The 22,266-nt window shown below is 57.9% G+C and overlaps 3 protein-coding genes across 4 annotated transcripts in view; 2 read left to right on the forward strand and 1 right to left on the reverse strand.

Moving 5' to 3' along the window:
- Atp6v1f (ATPase, H+ transporting, lysosomal 14kDa, V1 subunit F) overlaps nucleotides 1–1,170 on the forward strand; it is a 3,094-nt gene extending 1,924 nt beyond the window's left edge. Inside the window, exon 2 of the mRNA XM_005402399.2 lies at nucleotides 733–1,170. Within this exon, the coding sequence (XP_005402456.1) occupies nucleotides 733–934 (202 nt within the window). The 3' untranslated portion in view covers nucleotides 935–1,170. The remainder of the gene's footprint in view (nucleotides 1–732) is intronic.
- Nucleotides 1,171–1,273: 103 nt separating this feature from the next.
- LOC102005375 (zinc finger homeobox protein 2) lies at nucleotides 1,274–3,761 on the forward strand. Of its 2 annotated transcripts, XM_013503275.1 has the most exons (3): nucleotides 1,274–1,746; nucleotides 1,963–2,059; nucleotides 3,635–3,761. In XM_013503275.1, the coding sequence occupies exons 1-3, from the start codon at nucleotides 1,639–1,641 to the stop codon at nucleotides 3,742–3,744; spliced, it is 315 nt and encodes a 104-aa protein (XP_013358729.1). In that variant the 5' UTR covers nucleotides 1,274–1,638; the 3' UTR covers nucleotides 3,745–3,761. The 2 variants fall into 2 exon arrangements, with proteins under 2 accessions (XP_013358729.1, XP_005402454.1); XM_005402397.2 differs by having other exon boundaries at nucleotides 1,274–2,059.
- Nucleotides 3,762–3,932: 171 nt separating this feature from the next.
- Nucleotides 3,933–22,266, reverse strand: part of Kcp (kielin/chordin-like protein) — a gene marked incomplete in the record, with an annotated part of 56,846 nt that continues 38,512 nt past the window's right edge. Inside the window, 28 exon segments of the mRNA XM_013503259.1 lie at nucleotides 3,933–4,025; nucleotides 4,106–4,197; nucleotides 4,287–4,376; nucleotides 4,460–5,458; nucleotides 5,739–5,806; nucleotides 7,035–7,138; nucleotides 7,495–7,562; nucleotides 7,866–8,018; nucleotides 8,098–8,184; nucleotides 8,254–8,433; nucleotides 11,956–12,120; nucleotides 12,976–13,077; nucleotides 13,158–13,269; nucleotides 13,348–13,520; nucleotides 13,737–13,879; nucleotides 13,955–14,057; nucleotides 14,323–14,411; nucleotides 14,698–14,769; nucleotides 14,879–14,978; nucleotides 15,152–15,231; nucleotides 16,642–16,781; nucleotides 17,344–17,426; nucleotides 17,635–17,846; nucleotides 18,840–18,933; nucleotides 19,028–19,131; nucleotides 19,235–19,325; nucleotides 19,569–19,654; nucleotides 20,303–20,479. Of these exon segments, the coding sequence (XP_013358713.1) occupies nucleotides 3,959–4,025; nucleotides 4,106–4,197; nucleotides 4,287–4,376; nucleotides 4,460–5,458; nucleotides 5,739–5,806; nucleotides 7,035–7,138; nucleotides 7,495–7,562; nucleotides 7,866–8,018; nucleotides 8,098–8,184; nucleotides 8,254–8,433; nucleotides 11,956–12,120; nucleotides 12,976–13,077; nucleotides 13,158–13,269; nucleotides 13,348–13,520; nucleotides 13,737–13,879; nucleotides 13,955–14,057; nucleotides 14,323–14,411; nucleotides 14,698–14,769; nucleotides 14,879–14,978; nucleotides 15,152–15,231; nucleotides 16,642–16,781; nucleotides 17,344–17,426; nucleotides 17,635–17,846; nucleotides 18,840–18,933; nucleotides 19,028–19,131; nucleotides 19,235–19,325; nucleotides 19,569–19,654; nucleotides 20,303–20,479 (4,034 nt within the window).

The raw sequence follows: 22,266 nt of genomic DNA on the forward strand, positions 1-22,266 counted from the left end.
AAAAACCAAAAAAAAAAAAAAACAAAACAAAAAAACTAAACTAAACTACAGCGAGACCCTGTCTCAAAAAGAAAGAAAACAAGTACATGTTAAGGAATGTAACTCCCACCCCAGCCGTCACACCTCTTCACCCTCTCCTCCACCCATAAGGATAACCATTCAATTCCTTCATACCTTTCTGCAGTCTTTATGCAGATGCAAAAGGACACACATTCATTCCTGTCTTTTCTTTTTCCTACATAAAGGCAGCACATAGAACACACAGCACTCTAATCTTCATTACCAGTTCCTTCACACAGGAGGTAGAAGCCAGCTTTGACCAATGTGGCCCTCAGCTGTGTGTGCCTGTTTGTACTGGGGATTGTGCCCAAGGCCTTTGCACTCAGCTACATCCTCAACTAGCCTTTTGTTGTTGTTTTGGAGCAGGGGATAGGGTCTTACAAAGCTGCTCAATTGTCTAGGCCGGGCTCAAAACTTTCAGTTTTTCTGCCTCAGCCTCCCAGAGTGCTAGTACTACTGGTGGCCCTGAGCTCTTGAGTGAAATTGCTTCACTCGGCAAAAAACAGGACCGAGCGAGTTCAGTGTAGCAGCCTTTCCCCTTGTCCTCTGTGCCCCAGGTCCCTCTCATTCCCCGCCACGGTCCAGTGCCAGCCCCTGGAGAGAGCTGCGTGGGCGCAGTAGACAGCCTCTCCCTGGGCTGCCCTCAGCTCCTTTCCCGTCTCCCCCCCACAGGCAGTTTCTAAACCGGGATGACATCGGCATCATCCTCATCAACCAGTACATTGCAGAGATGGTTCGGCATGCCCTTGATGCCCACCAGCGCTCCATTCCCGCGGTCCTGGAGATCCCATCCAAGGAGCACCCCTACGACGCCGCAAAGGACTCCATCCTGCGCAGGGCCAAGGGCATGTTCACTGCCGAAGACCTGCGCTAGGGCCACCCCTGGCCCTACAGCCCCCACCCCATGGCCAGGCCTCTCCCAGCCCCGCCCCTCCCCCTCCACTGCTGGCTGGGTGATGGATGCTTCTAGACCACTGGGGCTCTGCTGTTAAAATCCAGGCTGGTTAGGGAACAGGAAGCCCAACCATCTCTCTCCTCTACCTCTTCCCCGTGCTGTTACACAGTGTCACTGTCAATGTTAAAGTAAAGTAATATTCTTGGTTCTCTCCAGACTTGGCTTAGTACTTGGAAAGGACATGTAGGGCCTTTAAAGAAGATTAGAGTACCAAGGTTGGAAAAAGGCTGGGCCAGGAAGATTGGTCCAAGAGGCTGTAAGTCAGGACTGGTTGTCTGGATCAAAGAGGACCAGCTGGGGGGCAGGGGTGGGAATGAGACTCCTGCCCCCCATCAGGCTGCATGGGGCTGGGGACGGAAAAGAAAGCCTAGGAAACTAGGACGCCTGTAATTCAGCTTGAGCTGGGTCCTGTGGGAGGTTTGGGGGCCCAGGCTCCTTCAGGAAGGGTGGCACGTGAGGTCTGCTGAGGACATGCCAAGTAGAACCCTGGCCCTGTGTGAGGTGGGCCTTGGTTGCCAGGTGACTGTCCCAGGGCAGCCACCTGCTGGCAGAAGGACTCTGCTTGCTGTGTTCACTCCTTGGTTGCATCTACCCTGGTACTGGGCCAGTCTTCCCTTGCTAATATGTCGCGGCAGCTCAACATGGATACGCAGCGGCAAAATTTCTGGAAGGAGGAATATCTCAGGGAAAAGATGTTGCGCTGTGAATGGCACCACAAGTACGGGTCCTTGGTGAGGGCCAAGCAGAAGGCCAAGGCTGCAGCCCGCCTGCCCCTCAAACTGCCCACCTTGGCCTCTGAAGCCCCACCCTCACCCCAACCTGTCCCCAAAGCAGTCCCTTCCAAGGCTCCCAGCCCTGTCCCAGAGGCTTCTTTTCAGTCAGAAATGTACCCAGTACCACCTGCCACCCGGGCCCTGCTGTATGAAGGCATCTCCCACGACTTACAGGGGCGCCACCGCTACCTCAACACCCGAAAACTGGACCTGCCGGAGACGCGCTACCTCTTACCCATCACCACCAACTTCACATACGGCTGGCAGCTGGGTGAGCCCCAACCTCTGAAACTAGTCACTTCCCAAACCTGGAATAACAACCGTGTGCCAGGGAGTATGCATTCAGTGGGGGCTCCAGACCATGAACACAGAGCAAGGAAATGGCCAAGAGGGACTCTGATTGCAGGGGTTAGGGAATAAGTGTGGGCAGGCAGGGGAGACATGCTCCTTCAGGTGCGTGTCAGGAAAAGCTACATGACAAGGAGCGAGGGCTTTGGATTTTCTATAGTTCAAAGGGAAGCCAGTGGTAGGTTTTGAGCAGGTGTGTGACGCCAATCTACTTAAAAAGTTGTCCTGTGTTGTAGGTAATGGCTTTTCAGGGGAAGTTGTAGACTCTGGCAAGGGAGTTGGACATCTCTCTCGAGTTACCTTGGCTGGAGGTGGTGGTGGCGCCAGATCAGAAGGTTGGCAGGACAGCTGAGGTCAATTCTAGATGTCTTAGTGGAAGACTCATTGGAAATTTTTGATAGGTTGAAATGTGAGAGGAAGAGAGAAATCACAGGCGGTGCCCAGATATTTGGTTGTAGCTTCTTCAGTAGGGAAGACGAGGACAGGCCAGAGGGTGCATAAAACAGGTCATTTGGCCAAGGTAGCTCGAGGTATTAGTGAGGCCTGTGTATGAAAGTCTAGCTCTCTGAAGCAGCCCAGAGCTGACAAGCAAGTTTGGGGGTCATTAGAATATACATAAGTGCGATTTATTTGGGGGGGGTGTTTGTGTTTTGTCTTTTTGCAGTTCAGGCTGATCTTGAGCCCACTTTGTAGCCCAGGCTTGCCTTAAACTCACAACGATCCTCCTGCCTCAGCCTCCCGAGTGCTGGGATTATAGACATGTGCCATCACACCCGGCTCATAAGTGCTTTTTAAATCGTTGCCATTGAATGAGGTCACTTGGGGAGCTCAAATTGCTGAAATCTCACTTGAGGGCAGGCGGGCAGGGCCATAGGCCAGTAGCCATGGTGTAAGTAGAAAGGCGTTCCTTCCACACTGAGTCATTTTTCTGGGTGCCTGAGAACTGTCATTAGCTAGGCGGGAACCAGCCCAGTCAGTGTAGGATTTTCAGTGAAAAGAGAGAGCGTGGGGCAGGGAATATGGCACTGAATGTTGCCAGGTTGCTGGAAGGTGCCGAGTGGCCCTTGGTCTGGGTCCTGAATTTCAGGGGAGGTCACTCAGTCATGAGTGTCTCCAGCTGCTCAGGTACCTGTGCAAAAAAGGTAAATGGCTGGGAATCACCACGGTTGGAATTTCACCTGGTTTTCTTCATTTTCCCCAGGGGCCTAAGAGGACAGACAGGGGACTAAGGGTCCAACAAAAGCAAGAGGGAAGCCCCATGGCAGCAGTCTGTCCCTGTGACAGCAGGGCTGGGGTGCCCATGGCAGAGAGCCGGTGGCCATGCCGCCCTCCCTGCTGTACTCAGTGTCCAGCCTGCATTTGCCTGTAGCCCCTGCTCCTTAGAAGTTCTTTTTATCTCTTCACACTGAGTGGATACAATACCACATAGACAGACAGGGCTCCTATGGTGAGTCCTTTCCCCGGGAACCTACTGCTGGCCTCTGACATCTTTTCCCAGGCCCTCCAGTGAAGCAAGAACTGGTCTCCTGCAAGATGTGCCGTATTGAGTCTTTCTTCCGCAAGAACGGGGCCTTCGCCCTGCTGGACCCCCGGGACCTGGCCCTTTGACCCGGGCAAGGCAGCGGGCTTAGAGGAGGGAAGAATAAATAACAGGACTCTAGTGGCAGAGACGTGTGTGTGGTGTCTGCTGTCTGCGCCCTGAGGCTGTATTCTGGTCCTTTCAGGAACTACCTCCGACCTCCCTCTTCTCCCTTAACGCTCATCTCCTTTATCATCCCTTTGGGGACGCAGCAATGACGAGAGGGGGCGGGGCAGGGTGGGGCTATTCTCCAGGCGCAGGGTCCTTAGTGCCTGGGGGCCACAGCAGCTCCAGGAAGTTATGGGTGTTCCTAGGGGAGCAGAGTGGCCTGTCAGTCAGATGGGGGGGACCCCCTTCCATCACCCCCAACCCTCCTTGCCCGGCCCTCACCTGGCCCCAAGGGCCCTCAGCCGCCCGGTCCTCTCCCGGTGCACTTGGTCCAGCTGTTCCCGCAATGCACGCTGCCATCCGGCCGCGTCCTCCTGGGTGGGCGGAATTCGGTGGGGACCGCCTCGCCCCTCCCGCTCCGCCCCGCCCCCTCCCGCTAAGCCCCGCCTTCCCGGGCTCTTGCCTGAGTCTGGAGCTCTGCGGGCCTGGGAGGGAGCCCCAGCGGGTGGACCCGGCACTGGCGGTTCCCGGCAATGCGGAGCCGCTCCAGCACCTGGGGAGGCAGCAGTGAGCCCCGCTCGGCCTCAGCGTCCCGCCCTCCCGCGCGCAGGCAGCCCCCGGCTCGCGGGGACGCACCCGGAGCCGCTGCTGCTCGCGGTCCCGCCGCCGCCGTCTCCGGGCCGCGCCGTGCAGCTCCAGCAGCCGCCGCAGAGCTGAATCCTGCTGCGCCGCGCTCACGCCTGCGGGCGCCGGCCACGGGGCCTTGGGGGCGGGGGCGCCCCCAGCTTCGCCCCTCCGCTCCCCGAGCGCACCCGGCAAACTCGCTGCGCCCACTGCCTGGTGCGCCCGGCCGCGGCCCCCTTCCGGCACTGCCGAAGGGAGCTCGGGCCGCCCAGCGCCCCCGGTGCTCCGTGTCGCCAGCATCCCCGCTCCTGGGCCCGGGAGAGGAGCCCAAGCCTCCTGGGGGGCCCCCAGCGTTGGCCCAGCCGACTCCTGACTCTGGCTGTTGGTCTTGCCCCGCGTCCGCTGGGTGGTCCTTCCCCGAGGGCCTGAGTTCCCCCTTGCTAAACCCGGGGGGCGCTGTTCTCCCGCGGACCTAGGGAAGTCCCTCCGCTGGCCCAGGGGATCGCCCTCCTCCCGGGGATGGGCAGTTGCTTCTCCCCGAGCCGCCTCCCAGGCTGCTGAGATGTGGCCTTCCCACGCCTGCCGAGTTTTCATTTCCGGAGCCTGCGGAGCCTCCTCTGGCCGGCACTTCGTGTTCTCTCCCTGGGGTGCCTCTTCTCTCTGACCGCGGAGGTCTTCCCCTCTCTGGCTCCGAGGTGGCTTTTCTCCCTGACTCGGAGGGACTTCTCTCTTCTGCCTGTGGGACGCCTCCCCGCTCTGACCCCCAGGGACCGCCTCTCTCAGACTCTGAGGAGGGTCCAGCAGCCGCAGTTTTTGAGGTTCTGATCGCTCTCCGTCCAGGCCCAGACCCTTGGTTGCATCTTGGGGTGCTAGCAGGCCCTGGGAAGCTAGGCCAGAGGGCACTGCGGCTTCCTGACTGAGCTTTCTTCCCTGTGGGCTGCTGGGTGTGGCTGAGCAGGGTCGTTGGACAGTAGACTCTGCTTGGCTTGCCTCTTCCCTCTGGGCCAAGTCCTGGGACGGGAGAGAGCACCTGGGTCCAGGCTTGCTCCCAGTGCCTGTGTAGGGCCCTGTCCGCAGGGAGCCAGGGCACCCCAGGGGCTGGTCCTTGCCTGATGTCTGAATTTGCTGAGGCCATTTCACGTGTTGTGAAAGTTCTTCAGTGACAATCCCTTCTTCCACTTGGCTGCAGGAGGCAGCCCCACTCCACACCAGCAACCTCCTCCCAGGCCAACCCCACCCCAACTGTCCTAACCTGAGAGAGGCCTTGCCCAGATCCCTTTGACCCTTTCACCTTGAACACTGAATTTCCTGGCTCTTCAGAGCACCTGCTGGTGGTAGGACTCATCTCCTGTAAGCAACCTGAGGGAGAAAGACCAGCTTTGAGAGCTTTCCATCATGCCACAGCCGCTCACACAGGTTGCCCTGAACTGGACCTGAGAAGCCCAGGGTAGGGGAAAGGGCGCTGTTTGAACTTCATGGTTGTCACAGTTCATTATCCCACCTGTATTCGCACAGCCCGTCATGCACCTGCTTGTCAGGTGCGCCTGCCAACAGCTGACCCCATCTCCTCCTCCTCCCAGCCAGGGCAGACCACCCTAGGGTATCCTGCAGATCCTCTTCCCCCAAGACCACCGTAGTTTGCCTGGGAACAAGAAGAGCTCATTTTCTGGGGCCTCTCTACAAGGACACCCCACTTTGTCTTAATGTGGCAATTCAGGCCCTTAGAAAAAAATACCACATGCCATACTTTTTCCTGTTAGTAAGGAAAATCCTCCTTAGCCCCTTGTTTCTGACCCCAAACTCAAACAAAATTTAAGAAATGAAATTGGAAGCTGAGCCCGGCCTAGAAACCGCAAGTGTTTCTCATTAACAAAAGAAATCTAAAAAAAGAGATGCTGTCGCTGCTGCCTTGCAGCTGTGCAGGAAAGAGAGCTGTTCTGCATCCATAAAATTAGTTCATCGAACCTGATTTCAAAAGGTCTGAAATTGAGAGCTCTCACAAGAATATCATGAGGCAATAACGAGGCATGTGAATATTCATAACTTTAACAAAATGGGTATGTTCTCTGTGAAAATAGATCTTTCAAAGATTTTTTGAACAAAGGAGCTGGTAAGACTCCCAGCCTTTAGAAATGATGGCCATGAATTCTGAAAACAACCTCCCACCCCTCCCTCTGGGATGCTGACCTGTTGTCTTACTAGAGAGTCTATTTCCCAGGTGATGGTGTAATTAATAACTGTCTTCCCAAGAGATAAAATACTTGCAAAAGCTTCTGTCAATCAGAAAAGAATATTGGCACTCTCCTGCGTGTGACAGAAGAATTAAAACTTACGGTTGTCGGGTTTGGTGGCACACACCTATAATCCCAGTGCTCAGGAGGCTGAGGCAAGAGGATCACAAGTTTGAGGCCAGTGTGGGCTACATAAGGAGTTCAAGGCCAGCCTGAACTACATAGTGAGACCCTGAAGAATGACAGAAGTCCTTGGACTTGAGCTGAGAAGGGCCCTGCCTTCCAACCTAGTCTGACTTCTCCAGCTCCAGGGGCTCCCTGCTGTCCTGGCTGCCTGACCCCTCCTGTCCACATACCAGCTGTGGCCTTTTCAGGTGTGCCAGAGCCTTTCTGCCTTGGGTCTGTGTCATTCCTGGCTTCTCCCAGATACGATGCAGATGATGGGCCTGGTGCCTGCCCCCTGCAGGGGTCCAGGGGCCGCCTCAGGCGCAGCTCCGGTGGCTCCTGGGCTCAGAAGTAGGGAGGGGGCCTGGCTGCCACTCTCCCAAGTCCCCACCAGCCAGCGTCTAAACGCCGAGTTCAGGGTGGCCTCTCCCAAGCCTTGTACTAGCTAGATCCTGGGACTGAAACTCAGGGGCCACCCTACCAGGCGCAGTGGGCCAACCGTGTGTGCAACGGAGGGCCTGGAAAGAGCCAGAGACATGAGTAGGGGCAGGGGGCAGGACTGCGAAGGAGACGGACAGGAAAGGTCCAGGTCCTGGGCCACTTTGTGAGGCAACACAGAGGGAATATAGGGTTCCTAAGACAGAGACGCACCCTTCTGTGAGTTGATGGTTCTGGCTTCGGGCGTCCTCAGCCGGGGGTGAAGGGCACAGCCTGGAACCCTGAAAGGGTGGGGAACCTAGGTCCACAGGACAGCACTCCCAATGTGGAGGGCAGCCCCTACCCCAAGGTCCTGCCTTCTGGTACTCAGGCTCTTGGGTGACCATTTCCTCTCCATGGAAAGTGCTCAGAACACTTCCCTCCTGCTCACTGGAGCCTTGCGAGGAAACTGCGGCCCTGGCCCGACCCTCCCTTAGTGATCGCCGCCAAGCCGCCGTCCTGTAGCTGCCACGGCCCAGAGCTGCTACTGACCACTTACTGTGACTCAGGCAGCCAGTGGCTCACACGTGCCCCTGCTCACTCACCTCCTGCTCAGAGTCCCCACCCGTCCTACCAAGGGGCGGACTGCATGGGCTCCATGCGTGCTGGACCTGGTGCCTCTGACGCCAGAAACAGGTCCAGGGGGGCCAGAAGAGGCCCAGGCCTGCCCCAGTCAGCAGCTCCAGGTCCCAGAGGAGCTGTAGGAAGGTGGGGAGCCAGGGTGTGAGGGGGCAGGGGCCCTGTCCTCTGCCACCCACCCTTCACAGGTCACTCCACCTGTTCCTTGGCCCGCTGGCTCCGCTCCATCTCCAGCAGCACAGTGGGCAGTGCCAGCCCTAGGGGGCAGTCCTGGCCCTCTTGTACCTGGGTTGGGCAGGAAGAAAGCATTAGGCCCCTGCCCACCCCCTCAGAGGCAATACCCAGCCTCCTCACCTGCCGCAGTGCAGCCCGCAGCTGGCCCAGGTCTGCAGGGCGCCGGAAGAGGAGCTGGTACAGGGCCAAGGCCTGCTCGGGGCTACAAGGGAGCCCTGGGCCCCCAGGAGTGGCTGCTTGCGCCATGGGGAAGGAGTCAAGGCAGAGGTCCGCTTCCTCCTCTGCCTCTGCCACCAGAGCCTGGAAAGAGGTGGAGGACCAGGAGCAAGGTGGAACAAAGGCTCTGATCTCAATAATGCAGGCCCCTGACACCTGAGCCGGGGCCTAGCAGCACCTGACCCTCACGGATGCCAGGCTACACATCCTAGACCCGTCTAGACTCCTAGACAGGTTTCTCGGCCTGGAGGTGGCGATGTGGAGCACTGAGTGTGACCTTGGCGGAGGCATGTGCCGGCTGCTTCACAGCCCGCAGTGAGGACCTTACATACACGTACACATGAGAGCTCTGTAACTGTCACGTGGGCACGCTGCAACTGTGCCCCATGTAGCCAGCGGTAGTGGCGGCTCCTGGCAGGTTGGACAACCCTCTCCATGGAACCCCTCCTCCCTGTGCCGCAGAAAGTAGGTGCTGTTGTCATCCTGGTTTGCAGATAGCAGACTGGCTCCAGAGAGCCACTTGCCCTAGCGTACAGCTGTGTTTCCTTCACCTGGACATGGATGACCGTGACAGGCTCTGGGAAAACACAGCCCCAGGAGGTGGGTCTGTTCGAGACCAGAGAGGAGACAGTGTGAGCACAAGAGGCGGGGCATCGGCGAGCGGGGCCGGGCTGCCTGCTCCGTGCTGTGTGAGGTCAGCCCAGCCCTGCCTCCCGCTCGAAGTGTGGTGTTGCCGTCCTCATTTCACAGATGAGGAGATCGTTTGTGTACGTTATAAGAAGGGCAGGGAAAGGACGTAGGAGATATCTGGGCTGTTGAGTGTTCTCCAAAGGCCACTGTCAAAGGCTTGGTTCTGAGGGTGACCCTTTAGGAGATGGGGCTTGAGGGGCGGTTCTTGTTTCACCAGCCGCGTACTCTGTCCGTGCCCTGGTTCCTACCTCATGACAGGTGCAACAGGCCCTGACACACACTCCCTGCCATTGCCATGGTGTGCCCTCAGCAGAGGCCTAAAGCAACAGGCTGCTTGATCTTAGAAGGGAACCTCTAGGACAAGGAGCCAAAATAAACCTCAGCTCTTTTTTTTGCTTTGGTACCAGGAATCAAACTCATGACCTCAGGCTTGCCAGGCAAGCGCTTATGCTGCTGAGCTACATCCCCGGCCCATGCTCTTTAAAAATGAATTGTCTCATGTATTTCATGACAGTAATGGAAAGCTGCCTGATACAGTCCTGAAATCTACCTCCTGTGCTGTCATCAGCAGCTCTGCCTTCCTGCAGCCTTGTCAGCGCTCTGTGACAGCATGGAGCAAACTCTCCTCTCTGGGCCCCCAGTGAGAACAGCCTCCCCCAAAGAGCACGGAGCTGGTGGAGCAAGAGACCTTCAATTCAACTCAGCATGCTCTTGCTTACGTCAACAATAAAGGGCTTGGCCAAGTCCTCCCTGGAACACTGAGCCCTCAGTCCATGTTGTAGGGACCAATAAAACAATGGAGTCCCCCCTAATCTTTAGCCATAGTCTGTACAACTCCAAGGCACACAGCTGGTACATGGCAAGGGAAACTCAAATTCTGAAATTTTCCATTTGGAAACCCATGTCCTCTCCCCTACACCTTCACCGGCTGCACATGCACCTACTGTGGGTGTGGCTAGGGTGCAGGCAGGTGTGCAGGAACACACTGTAGGTGTCTCTCTATTTCATCACAGTGTGCGCTCCCTCCCTCCCTCCCCCAGACATGGGTCCCTGCCATCACCAGCTCATGGAGTGGCCCAGAAGGCATCTGAGTGTTCACTACCCCCAACCATGAGGAAAGAAAGGGGAGCTGTGTCCGGACTGAGCAGCTTTTTGGTGGCTGCTTGGGCCATGCCTGCTACAAACCAAATAGGACAGGGACCAGGACACCTGGGTCCTCCTGCCCACGTCAAGGTTTCCCAGAGAGCATCAGAGAGTGGCTGGCTGGAGCAGCCTGGGATGTGGGCATGAGGGCTGAGCGAGGCCCTCTGACTCGGGACGCTGACTGCTAGCTCCATGTTCCCAGCAGCTCGCCCACCACCGTAGTGCCGGGAGAAACTCACACGCGGGAGTCCTGAGTAGGCCCAGAGTTTACTGCCGTATTTCTTTACAGAACAGGGGTCCAGGCTCCCAGAGCCCAAGCAGGGCGTTGTCCCCACAGCTCTGGCGGGGGTGGCTGCTACTCGCCACGGGAAGGCTTCTGGCCCGAGGAGTGCTGGTCGGGTGTCTTCCTAGCTCAGGGAGGAGCCAGGGGCTGCTCCTGGCCGGGGCTGGGCCAAGTGTTAAGTGGCTGGGTCTCTGTGAGCAGGACTGGGGGGCAGGCGTGAGCGGGGATACAGTGGGCCTCATGCTCCACCAGGCCTGCCGGGCACTGGCAGCCGGGCACACAGGGCCTCACGCAGTGGGCTGCCAGCTCCCCCAGGGGGACGTGCTGGTTGAAGCAGGTGCGGGGACAGGCGGGGCCACATTCATCAAACACGAAGCCACGGTCCAGGGGGCAGCCCACCACTGCAGGTACAATGGAAGGCAGGGTCACAGGGGTCCCCCAACATGGCTCGGGTCACCATACTCTCATCTTGCAGGCCTCTCCCTGAGCCCACCCCACGCCAACCTGAGCCCCCGGGGCCACCCCTCCCCTCGGCACCATCCCCCCCCAACCTGCAACCTCATCACCCCCTCACCGCACAGGGTAGGCTCCCTCCAGACAGGTGTCACGCCTGCCTGGCGACAGAGGCTGGCATAGGCCTCCAGGGCATCACAGAGGCAGGCATCGGCCGAGGGGCCAGGGCCACAAGCACACAGGTCATACACACAGGCAGCATAGAAGGGCTCTGGTGGCACCACAGCATGGCAGCTGCTGAATGAGGAGGATTTCAGCAGCCTACACCGAGCATTGGCCTCACGCCTGGCACGGTACCCTGCTGCCCGGCATGGGTCCACTTCTTGGCCTGCAGTGCAGGGCTGGCCAGGCCCCGGCCCATCCGGGACCTACACGGGAGAACAACCCCAGTGGGACAACAGCTCCGGCAGCTGATCTTTGTGTGCTGTATCATCACAGTGCTTTGCACCCAATCATTTGCTTTACCCTCAAAAAACTCCCTTTAAACTGGATGTGGTGGTGCACACCTGTAATCCTAGCACTTGGGAGGCTGAAGCAGGAAGATCACCATGAATTCAAGGCCAGCCTGGGCTACATAGTGAGTTCAAGGCCAGCCTAAACTACAGAGTAAGACCCTGTCTCAAAAGACAAAATGAACAAAAAACAAGAACAAAACAAAAAACTACCTTTAAGAAGAGCAAAGAAGATCTCATCTAGCTTTTCCTTGTCCTCATTTTATAGATGAAGAAACCAAAGTAAGTAACTTGCCCAAGGTCACGCAGCCAATAAGTGGCAATGCAGGACTTAGGGCCTCCGTTGTTGATGCTTCTTGCGTCAGGCAAACCTACTGCCTGCCACAGGCATGGAGCCCCACAGCTCCCTGAAAGCCCCAAAGCCCATCTTGGGCCTTCCTCCATTCCAGAGGCTGTGCTGGGACTCACGCCCCGCTGAGCTCAGCTCTTTCAGCCTGCCCCAGCTATGGCCCCTACGCAGCTCACCTGCCAGCTATTCCCAAATGCAGCTTCTGTGGGCAGAAGCAGCCCGTCAGGACCCTGCAGATCATCCTGGGCAAAGCCATTGAAGTTCCCGCAGAGCCCACAGGTGCGGCCCCGGTAGGAGCCAGGTACCCTCACCTCCACCTGGGACCGCCCGTCCCACAGCACCTGTGCAGAGAGGCCTAGGACTGGGGTGCAGGGAAAGAGAGGGACCCCGAGGTGCCCAGCGTCCACCATGGGCCTGCGTGTGTCCGCATGGCCTGTGCCATGGCAGGGAAGATGGGCAGGAGTAGGTCCCTCACAGGAGGGATGCTGCCCTGGCCTTGGCCACGTCACTACCCATGGCACAGCCCTGGGGAAACACAGGTGACAACAGAGCTGCCCACAGCTCCCAAGTGAGGGCAGTTTCTCCATCGGCACCCCTCACTGGGCCATGCAATGCTACTCTCTTCTGAGATTCACTGTCTCTTGGATACTCGGGCTGTACAGTTACATCCTGGGTCAGAAGCGCACACAGCCTGATTTCATAAAGTTGTGCTTCTGACTGGGTTAAAGAGCAAGTCACTCTTCCACATGGGGTTGGGAGGAACCTTACACACCACCCAGGAGACCTGAGTTGACATCTTCTCCACCACTACTTGCCCTCTCCCCACTTTGCAGATGAGAAAACTGAGCCTCAGAGGTTTGCCCGAGTTGCTCTAACATATAGGTGGCTGAGTCAAGATTAAAACCAGGGACCTTGGGTGTAGCTCAGTGGTAGCCTAGCATATGTGAGGCCCTAGGTTCGATCCCTAGCACTACCAAACAAAACAAAGTCAGGCCTCAAATTCCTGTGCTTCCATTGGTCTCTGGCCTGAATTTCTTCCCTGGGAATCCAGCTGTACCCTCTTACTCTGCTGCCTCACTGGGCCCAGAGGTAAATGGTATCCTACTCCCTCTAACACACACAGCCTAGTAGGCCCCGGGCTGTCAGGTCTTCCCTTAGGGAAACCAGCCCCAGCCAGTCTCCCCTTTGGGCCGTACCTGAAGCCCAGGCCAGGTATGCAAGATCACAGTTCGTCCCCGCAGCTCCACATATAGCAGTGGCTCCTGCAGGAAGGGCAAGGCCACTGGGCGCCCGTCCACCTGGGGGAGGAGGGGGAGGGGCGATGTGGGGCAGATGAGCGGACAGTGCCGGGCAGCCCTTCCCTGGGTCCTCAGCTCACCATGACAGTTCCGCCCTGCAGCAGCTGTACCGCCACAGCGCCCAACAGCACTGCCACCTCCTGGGTCCAAGCCACGCCGCTCCGGCCCCGGCCATCATTGGTGACGTGCACACTATGGGCAAGAGAGACCTGGGTGCCATGGTCAGAAGGGCTGGATGGGAGGGTCAGGCGGAAGGAGAAGGGTGCGCACCTGAAGTCCCCACCATGGCAGTCCTTGACCAGCACGTAGCTGCAGCTACCCTGGAAGTGCAGCAGGCGGCCGTCGAAGGTGCGGTAATGCGGGTCTCCGAAGGCCATGCAGGAAGCGGGCCAGGGCAGGCAGCGGGGGCAGCAGCTGCCAGGACTCAGGGCAGGGGCCTCGTTCTGGCCTCGGCCCCAGACGCCGTCAGGCCCCAGGTGCCCAGCCACTCCACCTCCACCCCCACGGCGGTGCTGGCCCTGTGTAAGTGGCGTCAGGGCACCACCTGTGGCCCGGCCAGGAACGGTACTTTCCGGGGCTACACGGCTCAGCCTCCCTCCCGCAGGCGCAGTGGCTCTTGGATGGCTGTGTCCCCCCCACCGCCTTACAGCAATGCTCACCAGGCTGCACGACAGTGGCGGGCAGCGCTGGCTGTGGCAGTGCACGGTGCCGGCCACGCAGGAGCAGTTGGTGCAGGCATCTACGCCCCAGCGCTCCCCGGAGGCCACCTGACGGCCCTGGTGCTCGCAGGACAGAGTGGAGGCTGAGGGGACAGGAACAGGTGTCAGGGACTCCTCTCCTATCTCCTGCACCCCCCTCCACCCTCCTGGCGCCTCACCCTGGCATGTCTCACAGCAGCTCCCGTCCTTGGACACCTTGACCCAGCCATGGGGGCAGGAGAGGGGCCGGCACTGCTCCAGGTGACACTCCACATGGCCCCGCTGAGGACAGATGCCACGGCTCTAGGGATTTCCCGCAGGGCCTGGGGCCCTGGCCTTACAGGCTGGGGCGCCTTTGGGGCAGGGCCTTGGCAGCAGGCCCCTGTCTGCTCCCAACCCTCACGGTTCAGGTGGGAAATGAAATCCAGCCCCCAGCTCCTCGTCAGGACACCCCTGCTCCCCAAGAACTGCATATTTGTGGGGGAATGTCAGGCCCTCTGCTCTTTACCCCCATATGGGGTCTGCACTCCACCTCTCCCCAGATTACCCGGCAGGTGCAGGCAATGCAGGCATTGCTGGGGTCCCGCCAGCTCTCTCCGTCTGCCACTCTCCGGCCCCCAGCCTCCACCACACATTCTGGGGAGAAAGAACGGGACGACCTGGCCCTGTCCCTCCACTTGCGTCTCCCTCTCTGGACTCACTCTGTTTCCCAGCAGGGAAAGGCCTGGGCCAGTCCACCACCTGGGGGTGATTTCCTCAGCCAACATCCAGGAAGCCTGGCCAGGGCTGGACATTGCACCAGTCCTTTGGATGGAGCCTGCCTCTGGGGCTGCTGTCCCCGCCACACTGCAGTGCCCACTGGACCCGGGGTCTATGAGCCCCGTGAAGACCCTCCGTCCAGGCTTTGAAAATCTGCACTGACCTCCCTCCCTCTGCCTCGTAGGTCTCCTCTCTTCCACAACAAATGGCTCCTGTGTTTCTCCAAGGGTGAAACCTACATGCAGAGTGCAGAGCCCGGGCCTCACGCTGGGCCCATGAATGCCGCCACATCCTGTCTCCCTCTGAGGCTCCTCCGTGAGGGTGAGGCCAGGATTGGCACTTACCCTGGCACACAGGGCAACAGCTCCCAGGTGGTGTGTGGCGCTCCAAAGGGGGACAGCTGAGCTCAGGACAGGCCCGGTGAATGCAGAGCCACGTCAGGTCCTGCCCATTGTCACATGAACACCATGGGTGGAGACAGCAGATCTCAAGGAGTTAGCAAGATATAGGAAGGGGTAGGACATAGGCAGGAGGGGACATTGCGGGCAAACAAGAGAAGGTCACAGAGGATCACAGCCACAGCCCACAGAGGACAGTTCCCGAGGCAGAGGGCTCACCTGGCAATGGCAAGTGTAGCAGGGGTCTAGCGGGGCCAGCTCAGACCCCAGGAGGCCCTCTGTGCAGTTGCTCAGTGCCTCTGTGAAGACAAGAAGCCGGTATGGAAGGGGGCTGGAAAACACAGGGAGCTGGAGTCACACCTCCAGCTCTGTCCTCAGAGTTCTTGGGACCAAGGCATACCTATATCCTAGGCATCTTGACTCCAGGGACGACATATCCTCTTTCCCTTTCACTTAAAAAAGAGAAGTTTGGGCTTCTTTCTTTCTTTTCTTTTTTGTTTTTCTTTTCTTTTTCTTTCTTTGTGTGTGTGTGTGTGTGTGTGTGTGTGTGTGTGTGTGTGTGTGTGTTTGAAGCAAGGTCTCATTATGTAGCCCAGGCTAGCCTTAAATTTATGGCAATCCTCCTGCCTCAGCCTCCTGGGATTATAGTGCTGGGATTAGAGTGCTGAGATTAGAGTGTGTGCCACCACACTCAGCTGGGCTTCTTAAAAGCAACTTTGCTATGCTGCTAAGGTGCAGGAAATGGAAACTGACAGTGTAGCTCCCTCAGTCTGAGGTCACTAAGCAAGCCAGGCTGCCTGGCCTGCTCCCACTGCCACTTCCTACTTCCTTTCATATAATCTGGTGAAAGCAGCACAGGAAGTACAAAAAGGCAGCCCAGAATCTCATCCCGGCCCTAGCACCCAATGCCTGTACCATCACGAGCAGAATAACCAACCTCTCTGTCTCAATTGCTTCATCTGTATAAAGGGGTAATTTTCACTGAGTAATTGGGGAAGTTAAATGAGATTCTCCCCCCTCAATCATTGTAAATCTTCATTCTAAAGAAAAAAAGAAAACAAATGACAAAAAACAGAGCGCCAGGGATATAGCTCAGTGGCATAAGCACCTGCCTGGCAAGCGCAAGGTCCTGAGTTCAATTTCTGGTAGCAAATAATAATAATGATGATGATAATGATAATAATAATAATAATAATGCCAGGTGTGGTGGCATACACTATAATCCCAACACTCAGGAGGCTGAGGCAGGAGGATCGTTGTGCGTTCAAGACCAGTCTGGGCTACAAAGTGAGCTCAAAATCAGCCTGAACTGCATAGCGAGACCCTGTCTCAAAAAGGCAAAAAACAAAAACAACAACAACAACAAAAAACCAGAACAGTTCTCCCTATCTGGGGGGCAGTGGCCCCTCTAATCCATATCTCACAAGCCCCAAAGAGCATGCAGCTGGCACAATTGCCACCCTGCAGCGCCACCTGCTGGGCGAAGTGTTCCACAAACACGTCCAGCTTCAGAGAGCCTGGAATTCCCGTCAGCTCACCCTACTCCTCCCAGCTGCCACTGGGCTGTGTCCACCCCACTTAGCAGGACAAGGGCCCCCAGAACAGTCACTGGAGTCAGCAAAGGCCTGGGGCTGGGGCCAGGGAGCACAGCTGGCTGGCCCTTCCTGCATCACTCTGAGGGTGCATCTCCACCCTCCTATCTTACCTACCCCGATCCCCGGGACTCACCGGCACAGGTGGGGCAGCAGTGTTGGGGCCCAGGGGGCAGGAGTTGGCTGGGTGGGCAGCCCACCAAGCTGGGACACTGCTGCCGATGACAGCGAAGGCTGGGAGGCCCCTCAGGCTGCGGCTACAAAGGTGAATGCGCAAAGGTTGGGGGCCAGGCCAGGAAAGCAAGAAGAGGCCGCCCTCCGTCTGCCTGCCTTCTCCAGGGTGTGCGTGGGCACCTCAGACTCAAGCCTGAGGGAAGACTCAGTGTCTCTCCCTAGACTTGCTCCCCCGTGTCTAACGCCCGAAGATGACGTCCCTCTGCTTTCCAGTCCCGGGGACACAGCTCTCACGTGTCCTGACTGGAGCGCTCCCGCACCCTGGCCATCTCCACTGCCTACCTTCTGGCATCATTCACCTGCTCAGATCCCTTCCACGGCTCACCACTGTCTTCCAGGACATCTGCGCGCTCCAGCTGGCTCCTTCACCCCCACCCCACCCCACAGGGAGCCAGAAGAGCTGCCCACTGCTCCCCGACTCAGGCCCTGGGCTCTGTGTCTACACAAGACACCCCGGCCTGCTGGGCCCAGCCTGCTCGGCCCTGACTCGGGGCAGCCTACCACCTCAGACCCCATGGTGCCTGCCCCCCCAAGCCATGACCTCGCCGTGCTGTGGTCCTCCCTGGGGGTGCCCCAGCCTCCTACCTCGCAGACGCATACTTCACAGGGGTCTGCCCCGGGCTGGAAGCTTTCACCGGCCTCATACTTCCGGCCCTCGTGCTCACAGCCTTGGGGTGGGGCAAGAGCAGAGCATCACCAGGGAGATCTCAGGCTGGCAGCGATACCAAGGGGTGGGATCCTCTGCCCTTCAGCCCCCCAAAGACTGCAGAATGGAGGCTACTTTTGGAGCATCCCCTTTGCCGCTCACCCCCACCAAGGTGGGAGGTCTGGGCCCCAGCCCATCCCGTCCCCACTCTAGGGTCCCAGCACCAGTACCGGAGCATCGAGGGCAGCAGTCACTGGGCCCCTGGTGAGGCTGGGCACAGGAGCTGACACACTGGATGTGGGCACAGGTGACGACGCCCTCGTGACACACGCAGGAGGAGCAAGGGCTGTCAGGGAGCACCCAGCTACTGCCTTCAGGGTGCTCGTCCCCATGAGCCAGGCAGCCTGCAGTCCAGGGCAGGGGCAAGCTTCAAGTCTGAGATCTGAAGACTGCCCCGCCCACAGGTGGTCGGCAGGACGTGTGGGAACGAGGGTGGAGGTCTGCAGGGAGGCGGGGGGGGGGGGGGGGCGCTGGGACAAAGCCCTGTCTGTGGTGGAGGGGAAAGGCACGTAGCAGGGTCACGGCACCTGGGATTGCCCTGTCCTGTCTGCTTGCTTGCTAGAGCGAGCTGCGTGCAGCAGGTACTGTTTGCTGCAGCCCTCGTGGACACATGGGCATGCAGCGGGTGCATAATAAATGCACGGCTCTCCTAACCATGTGCCCCAGGCAACCTCATCTCTTGAAGCCGCAGCACCCTGCTCTGGTAAGTATGAACAGCATCTGTCCTGCCTTCCTCACAGGGCAAGTGGTACACTGGGCTGGTCTGTGTTAACTATGTGGCACCGGGCAGCACATGGAGCGAGGGGCAGCAGACAGGCTCAGAAAGGCTCATGTTCTGCAGCCGGAAGGGCTCCAGCCAAGGCAAGTTAGGTTACCTCTTTTTAACTCTGATTCTTGTTTGTCTGAGCAGTTATTTATCTATTTATTTATTTATTATTTTAGCACTGGGAATTGAACCCAGGAAGCGCTGAGCTGTATCGCCAGCCCTGTTTTTCTTGTTCTGTTTTTAAAGATGTAATGCCAGCACTTATCTGGTAAGACTGTTGTGTGGGTTAAATCCACCGTTATGCAGATGAATGAGATACTAGGAGCAAGTGCTTTGCCTGGCCTGTGGTATGTGCTTGATGAATGCTAATAATCATGATGATTATAGTTATGAATGGGGGGTGTGGATAGGAACAGCAGCAGCTTCCAATACTCTAACCAGCCCAAGGAGGGGTGGCCCAACAAGCCAGGCCAGGGAGAGGGTGGAAGAGCTGAAGCAGCTGGGATGGCATCCAGGACTGATGCGGGGCGAGGCTGTGGACAGGCAGGGAGTGGGGCAGGGAGGGGTGGGCTGAGTGTGGGTGCGGGCAGCCCCGAGGGCCAGGCCTACCTCTGCAGCGAGGGCAGCAGCTCCCTGGCTCTGTGACCTGGAGCAGGCACGGCAGGGGTGGGCACTGCCGCCGTGCACAGCTGACCTGGCCAGCCTGCAGGAGATGCGGGCCAGCAGCTTGCTGCCGAAGTCGGGGAGGGGGGAATACCGTGGGCCCTCACCCCGTTCCCTCCTGCTGCTTGCAGTACCTGACAGCGACACTGCTCACAGCTGCCTGCAGGCCCCTCAAACTCCTGCCCATCCTGGTGCTCCTGGCCCCTAAAAAGGCAGCCTGTGGGGGACACACTTCCTGCTGGAAACCTGTGCCACCCTGTCCTGCCCTGCCCACCCTCAGCTGGGCAGGGAGGGAGGAAAGGGGCGCAGCATGAGGCTAGGGCAGGTGGAAGGCAGCTCACTGTGGCAAACAGGACAGAAGCAAGGTCCCGGAGAGGGGTGCGGGCAGGGAGCTGGGGGGCACGGTCTCCTCTGGCAGCGCACGGAGCCTTCCTGGCCGGGAGAGGTCACACTGCCACTTCTGCCCCACATCCCTCCAATGCACCCTCAGGCCATGCTTGCTGTCCCTTGACGGGCATGCTACTGAAGCTGCCAGGCCCAAACCCCCTCCCCTGGACCAGATCTCAGTCCAGCTCCGTCCCCCAGGATGTCACGTGGGTGGCGGAAGCACCCTCCCCAACAGGAAAGCAGCATACAGAGAGAAAGGGCACCAAGGTCCGGAAGGCAGCACCTCACCTGGCAGGTGCAGAGGGAGCAGGTGGGGTCAAGTGGGTCAGGAAGGGTCTCTCCGGGGGCAGCAATGACCCCGTGGTAGAAACATCCTGGCAGAGAGGGGAACACAATGAGTGCCACCATAGACAGACCCCTCCGCTGTCACACACGGCCATGGCCCCAAAGCGTAACGTAAAATGGTTGTGTCTGGGACAGGCAGGGAGGGTGAGGCGTGGGAAATAAAGGCAGCATCAGCCAGGCCGCAGAGAGCAGCATTTGCATCCCCGTAGGCTGGAGGACAGGCAGAGGGGACGGGGCAGGCGGATGGAAGGCGGCTGGGAACTTCCTACCAGTGGGAAGAGGACAGCATGACACAGGCACACTGGACACGCAGCTAGGTGGGCTGGGCCAGGCAGGGTGGGCTAAGGCCACTGTCCCTCCTGGTTAATGACTCGGGAGCAATGGGACAGTTTTGAGTAGGGTGACGGGGTATTTTAGGAAGGCAGTGAAACAATCAAAGAACAGGAAGGGTTGGAAACCAAAGGACAGTTATTTGCTGTGTGTGACGGTCTGGAGTGAGGTGACACAGAGCGGAGCATGGTACGGCGCCACAGGAGTCTGGGGACGAGTGTGGTCGTGTGTGTCTATCTCGGTAGAGGACTAGTGTGGCTTAGCTGGGTGGCAAAGCTCCCGACCTGGAGGCTAGGGGGGCCCTTGGCAGCCCCAGCAGGGGGACAGAAGGGCAGGTGTGGCCCTACCCTGGCAGACTGGGCAGCAGTGCCCCGGTGGAGTGAGGGCATGCCTGCAGCCTGGAGGCTCACAGGGACGGCGGCTGCAGGTCACGAAGCCTCCAAGGCAGGTGCATATGTTGCAGGGTTCTTGGGGATCCGGGAAGTCCTGGTGGTTCAGGTAGGACTCACCCAGGTATTCACAGCCTGCCAAGGTGAGATGGAGAGAGTGGGCTGGAGGGAGAGAGGCTTGGAAGTGGGGGAGGGAAGAGGAAGAGGAGGGAGGGAAGCGGGGAAGAATGGGAGGGAAACCAACCGGCTCTGGGCTTGCCCAGGCAGGCCAGACCCTGGGAGACCTGGCACCAGCCAGCTTCCTCCCCGAAGCCTGCAAGAAATCCTCTCCATCCCTAGGAGACAACCTACGAGGATCTGTCCCTGTGGTTAAATACTCAGCAAGCCCCTGCCAGGCACCAATTTCCCCAGCCTCAGGGGGGGATGCCCTTTCCAATGCCCTTCAAGCCCTCTGGTTATAGTTTTTAAAAGAGAGGTTGAGCCATGTGTAGCTGCACATGCCTGTAACCCCAGTACTCGGGAGGCTGAGGCAGGAGGATCACCATGAGTTCAAAGGTGGCCTGGGTTACATAATGAATTTAAGGCTATTCTGAACTGCATAGCAAAACCCTGTCTCAAAAAAGGAAGGAAGGAAGGAAGGGGGGAAGGGAAGGGCAAGGGAAGGGAAGGGAAGGGAAGGGAAGGGAAGGGAAGGGAAGAAGGAAGAAAGGAAGGAAGAAAGAAAAAATCTAGAAAGGTTGAGTCAGAAAGCCCTAATAAGCAAAGGTATCTCTCTAAAATTTCACAATATTATGCTTCAATTGTATTTTTTCTTTTTTCTTTTTCTTTTTCTTTTTTTTTCTTTCTTTGTCTTTTTGAGACAGGGTCATGCTGTGTAGTTCAGGCAGGCCCTGAGCTCACTTTGTAGCCCAGGCTGGTCTCAAACTCGCAACAATCCTCTTGCCTCAGCCTCCTGAGTGCTGGGATTACAGGCGTGTGGCACCGCACCCAGCTTCAATTGTATTCATTTTTACAGTAATCTATTCCTGGCAAGTCTAATTTTCCACTTCCTGTGTGATATAAAACTCCTGTCTAAATAAATTTAAATTAATAAATGAATTTATTTGAGGAAAAGTACTGAATAAATAAAAATTCTGTTAGTAGAACTTGTGTAGCAATAATTGCTAAAATAATACAAGATACCAAAGATGTGGGAACTGGGTCTGTTCCATTCTTTCTTTTTCTTTTTAAATAGGAGTTAAAAATTAAGCCCAAAGAGGTTATGTAATTTGCCCAAAGTCACATAAATAGCATCAAAAGCAGTAGAAAAGACAGTTTTAAATCCAGAGCTTTCTTTTCTTACTGTAAAAAATAAATACATAAAATTTCCTCATCCATTCCAGGACAGTAAAGAGGATTCGGATCACATCTCCATCCCAGCCCGCTCGAGCCGCCGCCCCGCAATCCCGACCCGGGCCCCTACCATCACAAGAGGGGCAGCAGGCGCCCCTGGCGGGGAAGGGGCACTGTGCAGGCGCGCAAGCCCTGGGCTCGCAGGTGACGCTGCCCTCCCAGCAGAGGCACTCATGGCACGCGGCGCTGGGCGACGGGAAGCGCTCCCCACTGGCAAACTCCTTCCCCTGGTACAGGCAGCCTGCGGAGGCGACCTTTTGGCTCCAGGGCCCTGGGACACAGCATGGTGCCCCCGCCCCTCTTCTTAGTGCTTGGAACGAACCCAGGGCCTCGTGCATGCTAGGCAAGCGCTCTGCGGCTGAGCTGCACCCCACCCCTTCATTCCTGAGCGGAACTCCGACTTGCGAGGCCGGGCTGGAGGAAGGGGGATTCTGGGCTGCCCCGGGGGGCCTGGGCGGGCGGGACCCAGCAGGGGCGGCTGGAGCAGCGGGGCGGGTCGCTGGGGCCGGTACCGTCGCAGGAGCGGCAGC

The sequence above is a fragment of the Chinchilla lanigera genome, unplaced genomic scaffold (genome assembly GCF_000276665.1).
Source record: "Chinchilla lanigera isolate Chin_1 unplaced genomic scaffold, ChiLan1.0 scaffold00078, whole genome shotgun sequence".
NCBI lineage: Eukaryota > Metazoa > Chordata > Mammalia > Rodentia > Chinchillidae > Chinchilla > Chinchilla lanigera.

Excerpts from the sequence above, each read along its gene's own strand:
- LOC102005375 (XM_005402397.2), top strand. The coding sequence starts at position 1,639 with ATGTCGCGGCAGCTCAACATGGATACGCAGCGGCAAAATTTCTGGAAG. Across the intron at positions 2,060-3,634 it reads CACATACGGCTGGCAGCTGG|GCCCTCCAGTGAAGCAAGAA; the intron begins GTGAGCCCCAAC and ends ATCTTTTCCCAG.